The sequence below is a fragment of the Xenopus laevis genome, chromosome 9_10L (genome assembly GCF_017654675.1).
Source record: "Xenopus laevis strain J_2021 chromosome 9_10L, Xenopus_laevis_v10.1, whole genome shotgun sequence".
In the NCBI taxonomy this organism is placed as follows: Eukaryota; Metazoa; Chordata; class Amphibia; order Anura; family Pipidae; genus Xenopus; species Xenopus laevis.
This window is the reverse complement of record NC_054387.1, coordinates 100,014,327-100,031,878: the sequence shown is the minus strand read 5'-3', so window position 1 is coordinate 100,031,878 and position 17,552 is coordinate 100,014,327. Positions and strand designations below refer to the sequence as shown.

Here is a 17,552-nt window from a genome sequence, read left to right as displayed (position 1 = left end):
TGTTTCAATGATTTTTGACACACTTAAGGTTAAAGTTTCAAACTATAGAAAGACCCTGTATCTGGTACACCCCAAGTCCAGACCATTATGGATAACAGGTCCCATATGTACCTGTATACTGTTGATTTTTTTTTCCCCACACACAACTAGATGTGCACTAAAAGGCACAATATTTGCCCAGTAACCCATAATAATGAAGAAGTTTGCTTTAAAACTAGGGGACCAATAATTGCTACTTTCTTATTGGTTGCTACAGATAACTAGAGTTGTAGCAAACTTTGCTGCTTTTATTAGAATTCCATAGTAGTCTGCTTCTGACTCACAAGTACCATATTTCCTACCCCCCTAAAAGTAATTCATCTCCTAGACTCAACTTCTATCAACTTCAAGCTCTATGTTGAAGTTATGGATGATTGGTTGCCAGAGTGTAGTTTGGAAAGCAGATGCACTTCAAGCTCATTGTCCTTTTTGTGAACAAATAATGTTTTATCGAACAGGTGGTCAACTTCAAAATGTAAGTAAACCCAAGCACTGGCACAAGTGCATTTCTAGCAGCTGGTCAAAAACTACTGCGTGGGTTGGAACGAGTGCTACTTTTGTTTCATATATCACAGGTCTTCATTAAAAGATCATATTCCTTTTTAAATGCACTTTGCCAAGATTACAGTTTTCCAACATGGGTTTGGCTTTAGTTCATATACACCTGGTAGACTAGTAACTGCAGAAGGAGTTGCATTCAACAGTAGCTTAAAACATATAATTTTCTTTGAACGCAACAAACAATTACACACATTCCCCTTTCATCCATCAATACTGGGGGGGGGGGGGTTTAAACAGTGTACTTATTGTTTTCAGGGAGGGTATCTCCTGTAATCCGAAATTGGTCACAGGATAGGGCCAGTAGAGATGTCCAGACAGTACTTCTATTTATAAAAAGTGTAAAATTAATATGGGCTTCAATTGTGCCCATTGGTGTATAAATACTAGTTGCAGCTTTTTCAGAGTTGGCCTTGAAAAACGAGATTTGTGTACTCACCGATAAATCCGTTTCTCTAAGTCCTGAACAGGCAGCACAGGTACCAAAGGGTTAATGTCCTCTTCCCTCTAGGAGGCAGGATGACAGGAAAAAAACTGCAGGGCTGCTCCTCCTCTTCCCGACATTAGCCCATCCCACTTTAGTTATTGTTATCAAGCATAGATGAAAAGGAATTACTATAGCAAAGGGTGGGAACATCCTGTGCTGCCTGTTCGGGACTTAGAGAAACGGATTTATCGGTGAGTACACAAATCTCGTTTTCTCAAACGTCCCTTGGCAGCACAGGTACCAAAGGGTTATGTCCCAAAGCAGAAGGGTGGGCAGTGAAAATAAGAAAAGACTTTAGGAAAGAGAAGCAAATGATTAATTCGAAAAACAGAATATAAAGCCTTCCATTATAGTAGGTGGAGACTCTTACAAAACTGCCGCTTGTAGAACTTTGCGGACAAAACTTGCCTGTGATGAGGCATAAACATTGAATTTATAAAATTTTGTGAACGTGTGTACTGAGGACCATGTGGCCGCACGACAAACCTGATCTGCGGTGGCCTGATTTGCTTGAGCCCAGGATGTACTCAGTGCTCTTGTAGAGTGTGCAGTCACTCTGAAAGGAGCTGGTTTTCCCCTTTCTGCGTAAGCCAGTAAAATTGTCTCTCGGATCCATCTGCTGAGAGAAGCGGAACTGGCTTTGTTACCTTGCTGAGGTGCTCCAAATAGGACAAAGAGAGCCTCGGATTTTCTGAAATCCTGGGTTCGATGCAGGTAGTACTTGATTGCCCTTACAACATCTAATGTGTGGAGTGCCTTCTCTTTAGAATTTTTGGGCTTCGGGCACAACGACGGTAAGACAATGTCCTGATTTATGTGGTAGTCAGATACTACCTTTGGTATGAATTCTGGTTGAGTGCGAAGTACCACTTTATCCTCGTGTATCACACATAAGGGCGTTCGACAAGACAGAGCTGCCAGTTCTGAGACCCGCCTTGCGGATGCTATGGCTACTAGGAACACCACTTTTAGAGAGACAACATTTTTATACTGATGGAATGCATGGGTTCAAATGGCGGCTTTTGTAGCGCGTTTAAGACCAGAGTGAGGTCCCATGTAGGTGTACGCCAACGGGGACGTATATGTTGTGCGGCTTGTAGAAAAGTCTTTGTCTTTTTGCTCAGCTAAAGGTTGTTGAAGCAAAATTGAGAGAGCAGATACCTGGACCTTGAGAGAACTTGTGGCAAGACCCTTGTCCAGGCCCTGTTGTAGAAAATCCAATAAATCCGAGATAGGTAGAGATGTATGATTTAACTGATTGCGGCTGCACCAATCTAGGAATATCTTCCAGATCCTGTGATATGACCGTTTGGTGGATTTCTTTCTGGCTTGTAGTAGAGTCTGCACTACTGAGTGAGAGAAACCTTTTTGTGACCATATTGCTGTTTCAATAGCCAAGCCGTCAGGGCAAGCATGCCGAGATTGTGGTGTCGGTATGGACCCTGGGTCAACAGGTCCGGCCACAGTGGTAGTCTCCAGGGGTCGACTATGGAAATGTTCTTCAAGTCCGAAAACCATGCCCTCCTGGGCCAATATGGTGCTATTACAATGGCTGAAAACAGAGCCCTCTTTGTCTGTTGTGCAGCAATGCGCTATGCGACAACGGAAAGGCGCGAAACCGCTTGGCGCGTCAGTGACGTCATCACGCAATGCGTGCGCACGTCCCCCTGACCTCCTCTTGTAACCGTCGGTCTAACAATGCGACCGTTTGCTTGACTGTGGCAGCGCAAGAGCATGCCTTTACTGCCTGTGCCTATAACAGCGCGAAAGCATGCCTTCCTTTGATTTTTACTGTAGCAGCGCAAGAAGCATGCCGTTGTAAAGAGGACCGTGTCACTCCATAGGGAATATGGTAGCGCCCCCGCATACCTTGCCCTGGTGTGTGCTGTGTCTATGAGCGCTCGCCTCCCCCTCCTGAGTTTAATGAGGCATGACACACAAGTGTATCGCAGCGTAAAAGCCTGCTACACTCGCACACAAAACCAAACGTGTAGAAATAGTGAGGGTAGCGCAATAGCATACCCCATACAAGTGATATTTCTAGAAAAATAAAGGGAAAAAATATATTACCTACCTCCTTGGAAGCAGGATGACAAAAAACTAAAGTGGGATGGGCTAATGTCGGGAAGAGGAGGAGCAGCCCTGCAGTTTTTTTCCTGTCATCCTGCCTCCTAGAGGGAAGAGGACATTAACCCTTAGGTACCTGTGCTGCCAAGGGACGTTTGAGAAAACAAACTGCTATATAGTGGCCTCATAGGAGGATTCTTGGCTTATGCCAAAGTTGAACCCTCTTCATTCACCACCTTGTTTCTCTGTTGGAAAATGTAAAAGGAGTTCCTACAAGAACTGGCATTATGGCTGACATCGCTTTTTATTGCAGATAACTTTATTGAGCAAAGGTATATTTGTGTATGCATCTTATACTAACTTTATTGAGCAAAGGTATATTTGTGTATACATCTTATACTAGATTTATCCATCTGTTCAAAACAAGGGTGCAAGTATTTCCCACACAAGCTATAAAAGTATCATTTAAATACAGAAATCAATCATTTAAATTTACCTGTGTCTTCACAAAGTTTATATTGTGGTACAGGAATTACAGATAGGCCATATCCCATACAGTCCATTTTCAGCTAATTTTGTTTAAAAAATTTTTTTTCTGTAATAAAACAGTATTGTGTACTTGATCCTAACAAAGTGGAATGAATCTATATTGGTGGCAAAACAATCCTACTGGGTTCATTTAAATAATTTTTGGAAAACTTGAGGTATGGCAATCCAAATAACGTAAACACCCCTTACATGGAGAACTCAAAGTCCCAAGCATTCCGGATAATAGGACCTAATCCTGTATTTGCCATACATATGTTTGTCGATTCTGTGAATGGCAATATTAACCTGGAAAGACAATTTTCCTGCTTCCATAAGCTCCTAACCTTTTGCAGAATATTTAGAAATGTGCTGATGCAGCACAGTGGGAAACATGCCCTCACCCAAGTTTTGAAAGGCGCTGCTGGCATCAAATTAAAAGTACATACAATATAGTAAATGAAATGTTTCAGTTTCTGTACTATTTGCAGTTAAATATTGGGTTTAAATTAATAGCAAGTCATTGAATTCTGATTGTATTCATATTTAGACGCCACAGCATCCTAACTTTTCATTGAAAAGGGGGATGTATTTTACTTCCCAGGAAGAGTATCCCTCTAAAAGGTATAGTACATTTAGCCCAGAAGTTCCCATTTGGAGCTTCTGAATATAGCTTACAGTATTTCCATAAGGTTAAAACCGCTATTTAATTAAAAGCAAATGTTCGTTAAAAAGGCTCCAACAATTTTCAAGAACTGGTTATTTAAATGCACCTTATGTTAGACAAGTCTCCACATTATATAGCCAATTTCTTTGGTATGTTCTCAAGGTTCACTGTAAAGGATAAAAACGAATGAAATTGGAAACACTGTCCAAGCCTGATACTCCGTGTTTATGGAAACAGGTGGGATACAATTTGAACAAATTGGCTTGTATATTGGATGCCAAGTAAGCATGTTTCAAATTAGAGCCAACTTGCTGCCAAGAAAATGAATATTTTGTAATCCAATACATTATGTATTGCAAGTTCCAGTGATTATTTTATAACTTATTTTTATTAGGATAGTGAAGTAAATGCTTTTATATATGTTTTTCATAAATCAGACAGACAACCGGCAACAAATGGTTTGTATCGACAGACACCTGAGAGCACAATGAGCATCAGTTTTGGACAGTCTTATATTTTACTACTTATCTTTGCAGCTTGTCAACTAAAGCCTGAGCCAGTAAGGTTGAGGTCATTTAAATAACGTATATGGAAACAAATCCCAGATCCACAATACTATTCATGGGAACATCTCAAAAAAACCTGCTAACCAAGGTCATTTACTAGTTAGGACCCAGGTTAAAACTAATGGGCCAAATGAAAGGAGGCTATATAATTTTATGGTGACCCATCCAATACCACTTCTACACTACAAGCCCTTAACCATTGAATAAACTTTTAGTAAATGCAAGAACAGAATCATACGAGTATCTAAAATTATTTAAACCCTACTTTCTAGCATTTATGAAGGTTCGAGAAAAAAGGAATCCTCGTGCCAAATATTAGAGCAGAAAGATAAAGGAAGGTCAGTTTTTTTTCCAGAAAAGGTGGTAACCCTTCTGAGTTCATATAGCACCCAGCATAACTGATCTACCTTGAGTTAAAGCTGGACTGTTTTGACACTATCACAACAGAAACTGCATTACTTCTTTATCAGTCTGTACATACACAGTTGCCTCAAAAATTGAACAGCAGCAGTCAAAGGTCAAGGATAATATATATAAAAAAAAAAAAAAAGTCTAGTTTGGTGGGAAGCATTTCAGTAGCTTTTCTGAATTTGTTTTCCTGACCTAAAAACTAGTATTTTCTGAAATTAAGAAAAACTTCAAGGGAGCATTTTCAGGAATCAGACGATTGACTGAATAATTTTGCAAGGCGCCCTCTAAACATAAATTTCCTATAGAAGATAAAGTTAGAAATAAGGTTGCCAAATAAAAGAATATTTAATTCCAAGCAAAGTTCCTTCATACAATAAACTTGAAAATCTAAACAGATATTAAGCTTGCATTTGCCATCTACAACACTGCTTCAGCTATTTACATACACATACATATAAGCCATGCCTACGTTAAAGTAAAAAAGTTAAAGTAAAAATTTATAGCAACCCTCTGAAAGATAGTAAACATTAAAAAGTTTTAAGCAAAGAACATATTTCCCTTGTTAAATCTTTTAACAAGTCACAGCATGGTTTAATAGTCATTCTTGCATCTCTGAATGCAGCTCCACATTACTACAGCTTTTACACTAGCTCCAAAATATATGGATGGAAAAAGTACTATTAGTACCCCTGATTTCATATGAATTAATACATTCCTCTACATCAGATATCTAAAAACCCAAAATACAAACCAGAATCTCTTGAGACAACAATACCTTAATTCTGCTGAGCATTCATGAACTACTTGGCACAATACTGATCACTCCTTCAGCCTCAGATTTGATGTAGACATCAGATGGATGCTTGCATAGCAATTCATTGTGCCCAGAAATTATATTCACAGATAGCAGCAAGTAGCCACTTATGGGCTCATTTCCACTCAAACTACTGCATCAAAGATTCTACATGGGGTAACATCAGGAAAACCGTGTGCAGAGACCAGGCACTCATCGTCAAATTGCATTTGATTCAGCAAAAAGTGCCAAGAGTAGTTACGTCACTATTTCTACTTGCATAGCAATCTGGTCTGCAAGAGAGCATAACTTGCAGAGAATAGCTATAAACTTATTTCACATATCAAAATCAAGTAAATATTGGTTACACCTGACTTCTGGAAATTATAAAATAAAGTACAATACACCTTTGTATTCACGTTGGAAATTTAGGTAGATTTAGAGAATTATATTTCTCTAAAATGTCTAGAGATGATTTTCTACGAAATACCAGTGACATATGGACAATAGCCAGAGCCTTTATTGCTAGCACATGTTCTATAAACCAGATTTTTATCTCATGTTACAATACTGGGAAGCAGCAGCTCTGGGCTAAACTGTCAACTTTTACAGATTGTAAACTGCATTATTTTTTTTAAAAAAAAAGTTTTCAACGATCCTAATCCTGTTATAGGTATTGGTGGCCCAGCACCTTAGTTCTAAGGATTTCCTCAATGATGAGTATATACAAACCCAGAATTACAAGATACCCCAAGTAAAAGCAGCAGCTTGGACTATCACAATTTAGAGTCCGATAAACTGTAGATCCCTTTATATCAACATGGCAAAAAGGACATTGCAAAAAGATTATTGAATTTGTTTCAGAAAAAGGTTAGCCCTGAGTTATACAGACTAATTATCTTCTGAAATTCCACCCAAGTTGTCAGAGGCTGGTTGATCTGATTGCAGTGCAACAGAAAGGCATGCTAAATACACACTTCACATGTAAATGAACTAGCTACAGAAACAGCCCAGCTTTCATTCACAGTGCTAATCTAAAACAGCTTTTCACCCAAAATATTCCAACTCAATCTGCAAATTGAGAAGCACTATTAGCTGTTAAGAGCTTGGGCAAGCAAAGCAACATACCTTGTAGACATTCTTTTGGCTGTAAAAATGGGCTCTGGCCTTTATATGGTTCAGTGAATCACTAGACTAAATATGTGCTTTCAAAAAAAAAAACCCTGCTCAGTTAGAGGACAATCCTTAAAAGTAGATTTACATTTGGTGTCCACAAACATAAAATAAATTGTAAGAATTAGGATAGATGTACAGGGATTTTGCAGCCTATTCTCGTCTACTGAAGAGAAATTTGTTAACTTCTTTCCACCTTTGTTTTCTGCACCATTCCTTCCTAACTCATCTTTATTAGCTCTCCGCTAAGCTTCATAAATCAGCAATTGTATAAAAAAAATTTTTTAAAAATTGCCGTTTGAACAAATAAAACAAAGAAAAAAAAATGTATACACCATGATGAATTTACAGATACATTTTATTACAGTACCACCCATTAAAGGGGACAAAGCTGAGAACTGATGCAGACCCTGGACTTTCTCCCCCCTTTCTTTAGCAGACCCTGGACTTTCTCCCCCCTTTCTTTAGCACTTATGTTCTAGCTTTGATTCTGAACATTTGGCCTAACCTAGTCTAGAAAAAATTATTACCTGTATCAAATTGTATGTTCTAAAAGTCAATACACAGAAGCAAAGTATAGGTCATGTTAATAAGAGTAACCATGCAGCATATTCTTTGTACTTGTAAGGACAGATTCACTTTATCATTAAATTCACCAGCCTGGACAACTTATGAAGAAGCTAGACTACCCAATGGAAACCCAACAAGAGGGCAAAACATACAAAAGTCCTTGCAGATCCGTGCACTTATATAGGAAAGTACATGGGTTTACATGGGTTTTTCAAGTTTTAAATACATTTAAGTTAGATTTCATCTGGTAGCATACAGTTGAGCAAACTATTTCCTGCACAACAGCGATCATGATGTATACATTTTGCAGTACATACCAAAGGCACTGAATAGTTGGTAGAGGTCACTGGTCTTCCATTCTTTTGGAAAAGTAACATGAAGTACATTGTCCCTTTTAGGCTGCACTGAAAAAACAGGAAAGTGTTATGTTTTACAAACCTGTAAGGTACTCCAAGGTACTCCAAAACATGGCATAATAAAACAATACTGTAAACAGAAATTTCATACTAAAAGTATATTGCAGGCAACAGACTTCTGAAACAAACAGCAGATCACACATTTCCGTAATATCTGAGCCTTTGATTTTTTTTCTCCTGCATCTCTCTACTTGTGGCTACAACACAGACCAATAAATGACGGAAGCTATTGTCTTCCCATGAATGGCACATTTAAGTCTGAATAGGAATGGGCAGCTGAAGTTTTGGGGAAGTACAGGTCACAGTATCATAGGGCAACTGGTTTGAGTTTAAAGGGAAAATATATCTTTTTCAACATGAATTGAGTGAATAGGACTTGTGATGAACATACTTTATGCCAAATGATTTTGATCAGGATAATGTGCATTTTTGTTATCAGCGACAAGAAAAGTAGAAGTCCATTGTGCGGGTTGGGGTTATCTGTGCACTTTATTAGAAATATAAAGTAACTGGGAAGGGGAAGGTTTGGAAAATCTCAGACTAAATGTCCTGTTGCTTTATACAGCTATTCCTATTTTGACACATTTATAAAGGGTGGGTCTTACTTTCAGGAGGCCCCAAAAAATTGTTGTTTCCCCTAGTTTTAGGCAACAGTGTTGGTTAAGCACAAAATATTTATACTTACAGTCTGGTCCTTCTAAATTGAGATAAGGTATGTCCATAATTCTCATCAAAAACAGCCTGAAAGAAAGATGTTACATTTTCTTTTGAGAACTAGCTGAAAAGGCTAAAGGCTCAAAACATTTAAGGTATTAGCAGCAAATAATTATTTCAAATACCATGAAAACAAAATATCAAAAGGCCAATTTAAAAAAATAAATAAAATCTATTAAAGAGACAAGAAGCCCCTGTTAAGTACAAGATATGTTTTTACACCGTTTTTCCCCCCCAAGTTGGGTTTTAGCAACTACAGCAGCACAACTGAACTACATATACAGGGCTGTGGAGTTTGTATATAAATCCTTCAACTCAAGACTCCTCAATTTATGGTACATCCAATTATCTGCAAGGAGTGCATATTTTATTCTGGTGCTTGGTTGAGTTTCCCTTGGGTACCTGGGTTACCTCCACACAAAAAAAAGTTTATTTCGCCCAACTAATTTGATAGCAGAGGATGTGGATTGCTTAGGGCGACTGATCCCTTTTACTGATGGCAGATTCACAGCTAGCCTTTAGGCACTAGTGATCTCACTTCTGTATTTGTAAAGACTTGAGCAGGAACATCCGAGTTGTCAAATACCCTTTGCTCACAAAGAAATGAATGCAAAGCTGTGACACACCTATGAAAGTGGTTAGGTTGCCAGGTTTTGGCTACTAAATGGATTTAGGACTATTCCGTATTTGCACTGCTGTCTGGAGAGTATTTGTTGGCACAGGACAGAGTGGAAATGCTATCATAGCAGTGGCAATGAAGGAAACACCAGGTGTACAAGAGAAACAAGCGACCTAAGAGGAAAAAAACAAAAATACTGCACCACAGGGTAGTCCGGTGTCTAGAATCTTGCATTTGCTTTTCTCTAGTTAAAGGCAGTGACACGTCTCCAGTTTTAGCATAATTAAATTCTTCATCAAAATTTTCCTCAATGTGACTTCTTTGCATGTAAATCGGACTGAACTTCGACATTTTCTTATGGTCCCTTGGGGCTTGTCAATCAGAGGTTGCATGGCGGGAAGTTAAATGCTTGACTGACAGAATCTGGTAGCAGAGTTAAATGGTATTTCATACTATGTGAGCCACACAGGGTCAGGGTATACAGATATGTGACCATACAATCCTCTGCTCCTCCACTACAATGCAAACTCCTCTACCACACCACTCTGTGCTGCTCATTGTTTTTAATGGTGCTTTTAACGTATTCTGCCTTGATTATGTGTGGCCCTTGCCTGTCTGCCTTCCCTGCACACACATCTGTGCAAGGACTACTTGCAAGATTAACCTCCCAGAGCTGGAGTACATCCTTTGTGCAGAAAAAAAAAAAAAAGAGACACATAACCTAGGAAGAGGGAATGAGCACCATCAGAAAAAACAAACAAACCTGAGCAGTGTGGGGAAAAAAGCCTCCTCAGCAAGAGGAGGCTTTTATCTCACACCCACTCCTGCAAAAAATAAGAGGCTGAAAGCAGTAGTACTCGCCACCTACAGGAAGTATTATCCTTCATATGAGGAAGTGGATACACGCTTTAAAGCTTTCTCTTAGGAGAAAAGGCAGAAGCAAGGAAAAACATAGAATAGAATAAAACAGGCCATATGTAAAACCCCGTTTCATGTAAATAAACCATTTTCATAATATACCTTAGTAGTATTTGCCATTGGGTAATCATAAATAGAAAATTGTCATTTAAAAATTAAGGGCCACCCCTTTGGGATCCTTGGATTCACAGTGCACACAAACAAACCATACATAAAGTGGACCTGTCACCAAGACACAAAAATCTGTATAATAAAAGTCCTTTTCAAATGAAACATGAAATCCAATTTCTATTTTTTATTCATAGCTGTTGTAAGCTCATTTAAAAATCTCAGCTGTCAATCAAATATTGTCTGCCCCTCCTTGCCCTGGGCATAGAGGCAAGGCAGACAATTACTCTCACTTTCCATTCAGCACTCTAGATGTTACTGCTCTCCACACATTCCCCCATTCCCTTTTCCATTTAATTGTGTAACCAGTGCATGGGAATAGACATCGGGTCCCCCATTCTGGTGCACAAACATAATTGAGATGATGCAAGGCTTTCCTTAAAAACAGTGTCCATAAAATAATTATGAATTCCCAGACTGAAGGAAAGAAGATTCAAATAATTTATATAGTGTAATTAAAGCTAATTTTGCTTGACTAATGTGATAAAATAGGATTTTAAATATTTTTGTTGGGCGACGGGTCATATTGATTCCACACTTCTTCCTGTTACAGTTAAATTTGTAGTATTTCTGGTCAGGTGATCTCTAAAGCAGCACACAGATCACAAAATGTTGGTTCAAGGCAAGATACGTAAAAGGGCAATATTTACTTAAATATATATACCAGTTTGGTAAGATACGGCGCTTTGATATAAACCATCTGATGCTTAATTATTCTTCATTTTGGGGTATAGTTTTCCTTTAATACTGATGCTAGATTTTACCATTATGTTTCCATTAATTCTAACCATTCAAGTGCTTCCATAATCACATTCCAGTCATTCAAATCATTGCCTTGTTACCATGTATAAAGGAAACAGACATATGGCAAAAGTATTAAGCACATGCCTGTCCAACATTTTATTTCTAAACCAAGCATAATATAAAGTGGATACCACCTTTGTTGCTTGAACACTTATACCTTTTGGAACATTAGTGGTTAGATTTGCTTCCATTCAGCCTCGGGACCATTAAGGAGGCTACATGATCAACCCTGTTTCTCTATGAGCATTTCAATTTATTCCACAGGTGCTCAGTTGGTAGTAGCCAGATTATTTCACGCTCATCAGAGTATGCACATTGTGGAGATGGGAGGAGCATTATTGGACTGAAACAAGATGCACTTGCCACAAAGTTGGAAGCATGGCATTGTCAATAGCATCATTGTATGTTGTTGCCATACAAGGGACCTCTCATTGGAGGAAATAATGGCTAATTCTCTTTTATATAGCGTTAACCGGAGCAAAACAAAAACTTTGCGTGTACCAAGTTAGTCCAGCTTGGTTTCCTTGATTCTTTTGTAATCCATGAACACAGCAAGCAAATAGATGCCATTTTTTGGGAGCTCTAATCAGGCATTTTCTGTAAGCCTTGTGTATTCTCCAGAAAGGAGGACCTGATGTACACACCCAAGAACAGGCTAAAGAAGATTACAGACAACAAGGAAAGGAAGTAAGTGATGCAGGTGATGGGGTGGCAATATGAACTTTAAATAGGTTTATTACAGGTCTGCAAAAAGATAGATTTCAAGTTTAATTTTAAAATTGACTCACCCTGCTCAGACCCACTAGATGGTTATTTAGACTACTTTGTCTATTTAAGGGCACTGGATTTGGATCCACTCCTAACCAGTTTACCAAGTGTTATTTTAAAACAGAAATTTGGGCTTCTTAGATTGATTTTAGTTTGTAAAACTTGGGCTTCTTATATTGATTTTAGTTTGTAAAACACAGTACATTTAAAGAGTGGTTTAAGGAAAAATGTAATGCTCCATGCTGCACAATTTCCAGCTTTCAAATAAATCAGTATTCTGGTATTAATTTTTTCTAGCATGTAGATTTGTTATCACGTTAAGCCTGCTGTTATTTCAAGTTCACCAAATTAAGGCAATATGCTGCCTTTCAGGATAGATGGCTAAAATTATCTAATAAACACAAATTGGATCCAAAATCAATAGATACCTCACAGTAACCCTTTATACTATGCAGATTTGCAACACTTGCTTTCAGGAAAGTTGTACTAATTTAAAAAAACAGTTTAAGCAGGTTTTTTGAGCCAAGATATTTAGTGATGTTTTAAAGCCAGTCTTTGAGCATAACTCAGTGCCATGGCCATGCTTCAGGCAAAAAAAGTACATTAATCAGGCAAACTCACATTTCTGTACACCCAATTACCCAACAAAGTAAAAACAGCTACCAAAGCAGCAATATTAGGATAAGAGGCTGGCCTATGCCCCATGGGGAAAGAGGCAGTCAAGTTCTGTGAAAATAGATGTGTGGTCTACAAGAAAGTTGGCAATTTAACAATGATGTTTTGTGCTTCTGTTTTACCTAAAAGAGGGAATGCTAAAAATGTACTTAAACAGAAATATGATATGAATTGTAGATCTTATAAACTCCGATACCATCTACAAACATACTGTACTACAAACATTTCTTTAATTGCTTCCTGGTAAATGCAGCAATATTCTGGACTAAAGGGGGAGGAAAACCTGAGATCACTCTTTAATATGCTCATTAAATACAATTTCTACAATAAAGTAGAGTTAAGAATTATTTAGTCAGCAGGAAAATAAGTGAATTTCCTTTCCAATAAAGCACTTACAAAACCAAATGTATACAGAGTTAACATGTTCGTTGGCATTGTATAAGCCAGCACCAGTGTGTAACTGAACTGGTGATATCGTTCAATCAGCCCATCACACTTAAGCTTCCTCACACGACAATAACTACTTGCTACTTAGTGGGACAAAAAGACAATGGGCAAAAACTACCCTACATTGCCTAAGAGATTAATTAAAATACATGCATTTTGATTTAAACCCAGAAGAGTGAATAATGCAGAGTTCTGAATAATTCCCCATCAATGCCAAAGAAATAGATGATTGTTAATGGAGTAAGGCCCATGCTTACACAGATAACAGTCCTGATTCAAAATGAACCGCTGCATTCAATCAAACTAAGGTTACCACAACACAAATGTGAGTATCAAGCCAACAGACCAGTAGCAGACCTTATGTTTGTGGACAGCTGCCAAAGCAAATATGCTTTTACAATTTATTTTCAATGGCTATCCATCTTGTTGTTCATTTAATGTTCAAGGGCACTGTAAACATACACTATGCTAAATGATCTGATACGTGAATATATTACTTTGCTCTATTTTAACCAAATACAGTATGCACACGCATTTTATAACACAAAGGCATCTTAAATTGTGCAAAGATTTTCTGATCATGGTTTTATGTTAACTAAAAGCAGTACAGTTTATGACTTGCCTAAATTGTATGCACCATTAAAGTGTTTCTTCAGACACTAATAACAGTGCTATTATCACACACCTTCCAATAATGTTGGGTGATAATCCATACTAAAGTCTGTGTAACCTTCCATTTTTAGGCATGTTGTACATATTGGTGTGTCCTGCTTCAGTCGATTCTTTGAGAGTCAATAGGTTAAGGAGGGAAAAATTAGAACAATATTTCAAGAGAGAGATGCGAGGACCTCCAATAGTAAGAAATGATCAGTTAAAAAATTGAAAAAAAAGTTATTAGGACATGATAAGACCCAATGCGTTTCGTGCCTGTTGGGGCACTTACTCATAGGCCTATATAGACCTTACTTACTCATAGGCCTATGAGTAAGTGCCCCAACAGGCACGAAACGCGTTAGGTCTTATGTCCTAATAAAAAACTTTCAATTTTTTAAGTGATTGTTTCTTGCTATTGGAGGTCCTCATCTCTTTTGAAATATTGTTCTGGACTTGCACCTTGGGACTGAGGTGAACTGTAAGTAAAACCTCAGGTTTATTCAACCTTTTTTCCATTTGATTTGTTTTTGAGTAGTACCGTATATATACTTTTGCATGGCATTGACACAAACCCTGCTATTACACAGAGGGAAAAATTAGCCATTTTGCCAGGGGTGTTGTGGAGGCAAACATTCCACACGTTAACCGCATACCCAGACCAGTTATTAAGCATGGTCATGGAATCTGGTATTTCCTACCCAAACCCGACCACTTTGCAGGTATTCCCTGGAATACGACCCAATGCAGGTCTCTACTTTGTAGTGTTTGCCCCATCCCAATAGTTTTCCTATAAGGCAAGGACACAGTTAAGACTCATTTACCAACACTGGGCAAGTTTTTACATGAGCAGTGTTCATAGCAACCAATTATTGATTAGCATTGCTCAGTAAGCTGCAAGTAATGCAATAAATGTAACAATTTGATTAGCAGTCATGGGTTTCTGCACAGGCACAAAGTCTCACAGTATGTATAAAGGGATTCTAAGAAGAAAAAAAAAAGTATTGCATCCCAAAGCAATGGTCACCTTTAAAAACATTAAAAATATGTTGTTAACCTTCTAGTCAAAGAACTTACACTAGCACAAAATTATGCCATCAGTTATTAATACAGGTATAGGATCCATTATTCGGAATGCTTGGGAGCGGAGATTTTCTAGATCAGGGATCTTTCAGATAATGGGTTTCTGGATAAAGTATCCCATACCTGTCCTATATGGACTAATTTCCTTGTATTCACTGCATACAAGCAATAGCACATACACTTACAAATCAAATTATATCCATTCTAGAACACATTACAATCATAAAAATCACTTACTTGTTAAAAAATGGTCGAACGATTTTTGATCGACATGATACATAATCTTTTGGTGGACTAAGAAACGAACCTAGGAATTAAGTGTATTAAAATTATTAGCAGATGTTAGAGAGCAGGTTGAGAGCAGCCATGCAAAATGTGTAGTTTCTTACCTAGATAGTTTGCCATAGAAATAAAGCACAGTCCTGTGATGTAGGCGTCATATCCTGCTTCGTGAAGCTGTTCAGATGCAGTGTTATAACTTTGAAAACCCTCAGCACTGTCTGAGAGAAAGAACAACTGTCAGCTATAGAATAAGCTCATATTAATACACATTGCAAGGGAAGCACATTTTTATATCTATATTTAAAACCTTTAATTGAACACACAGGGGCCTATTAATCATGCAAAACAGTGGGGAAAAAACACTGATGTTGCCCATAGCAACCAATCAGACCTTTGCTTTTGTTTTACAACGTGTAGGTGACAATCTAATTGTCGAAAAAGTACCACATCACTGGTGATTATGTCCATAGCAACCAATGTTTTACACTGCATGATAAATAGGCCCTATAGTCTCTAAATTTCGGAATTACAAGGAGCCATGTTAGAACGCTAGCACCTGAAAATCCCACAATTTATATCAAGAATTTTGACATTTAGGCAACTCAGCCATGCAGTTGGTCAGGACAGCATTCAAGAATGCTTGAATGACCCACTTGATTAAAAAAAAAAAAAAAATCGGTGAGTGTATTGGATGCAGTGGAATAATGGCACCTACAGCTATTTTAGGAACTTGTTAAAGGAGAACTAAACCTTACAATGAATATGGCTAAAAATGTTTCAGCTTCTCAATAGCAGCAATGATCCTGGACTTCAAACTTGTCACAGGGGTCGCCATCTTGGAAAGTGTCTGTGACACTCAAATGCTCAGTGGGCTCTGAGCAGCTTTTGAGAAGTTATGCTTAGGGGTCGTCACAAATTATCCAGCGGAAAAGGAGGTTGGCCTGTAATAAAAGCTGATGCTACAGTTCTGATGTGAATTGCAATGGTTTCTGTGCTGCCATGTAGTAATTATCTGTATTAATTACGAATAAGATTTATACTGTGAAATTTCTATTCTATGTGTACAGTATATTGTGAGTGGGTCCCCAAGCTCAGTAAGTGACAGCACACAGAGCATGTGCAGTGAATCAGCAGAAAAAAAGATGGGGAGCTACTAGGCCATCTTTGGAGACACAGATCTTTACTGCTTACTGGTTGCCTTGGGCTGGTACAGAAGCACAAAAAACAACATTTCTAGCTACTTTAGATAAGGCTTAGTTCTCCTTTAAACACTGTTCTTTTAGACATCCCCCCATATACTATGTTGAATAACTGATAAGTACTCTAAGCATTCATGTTCATTTTCATTTATTTGACCAAAATTTTCAGGATTCTATCACATTCCTATGACTTTGTCCAGCCAGAAATACTCACTCCAGAACTAAAACAGACCTTCCATAAATTGTCACTAAACAGACACCTTTTGATGGAAAGAAAGTAGTATGAACACTATAGGCAATTACATGACCAAAATAAGTTTGTCTTTAAAGTATTAGTACAGGAGTGGGATCAATTACCCAGAACCCAATTATCCAGAAAGCTCTGAATTATGGAAGGTCATCTTCCACAGACTTCATAGTCCTGAAATAATTTAAATTAGAGAAAAAGAAATCCATTTTAAAAATGTGCATCTGATGTGACCCTATTGAGTTAATTTAATATTTATATGATTCTTAGTAGATTTGAGGTATGGAGACCCAAATTTTGCAAAGACACCTTCTCCAGAATGCTTGGGACGTTGGGTTTTCAGGATAACTGGTACCATACCTGTATACCACTTTTCCAAACCTCTAGGCTTTAGGAGCACAGAATTATTTTTCTCTTTCCCTTGAAAGAGCACCTGACAGCACCAGCTTAACCCTAAACATGCTCAATTTCTAGGCAAATTCTATCTTAAAGCAAAGGCAGTGAACAGGTAGCATAAGGGCTGGTTTCAGGCCCTTTCCCTACCTCAGGCCCACATTGTTTAAATAGAAAATGTATTAATGGATTCGCTCAGGCTACAAAGTCTTGACAAAAACTACACCACAGTATTAGAGCAAATGCACTAAAAAAGGAGATTATTACTATTAAGTATATAACAAATATTTAACCATTTTGCTTTTGCATATG

At 38.0% G+C, this 17,552-nt stretch overlaps 1 protein-coding gene across 1 annotated transcript in view; it reads right to left on the bottom strand.

The window, feature by feature from the left end:
* parn.L (poly(A)-specific ribonuclease L homeolog) overlaps positions 1–17,552 on the bottom strand; it is a 75,269-nt gene that overhangs the window by 41,382 nt on the left and 16,335 nt on the right. The window contains 4 exon segments of the mRNA NM_001087674.1: positions 8,174–8,260; positions 8,958–9,013; positions 15,357–15,426; positions 15,509–15,619. Coding sequence (NP_001081143.1) covers positions 8,174–8,260; positions 8,958–9,013; positions 15,357–15,426; positions 15,509–15,619 — 324 coding nt within the window.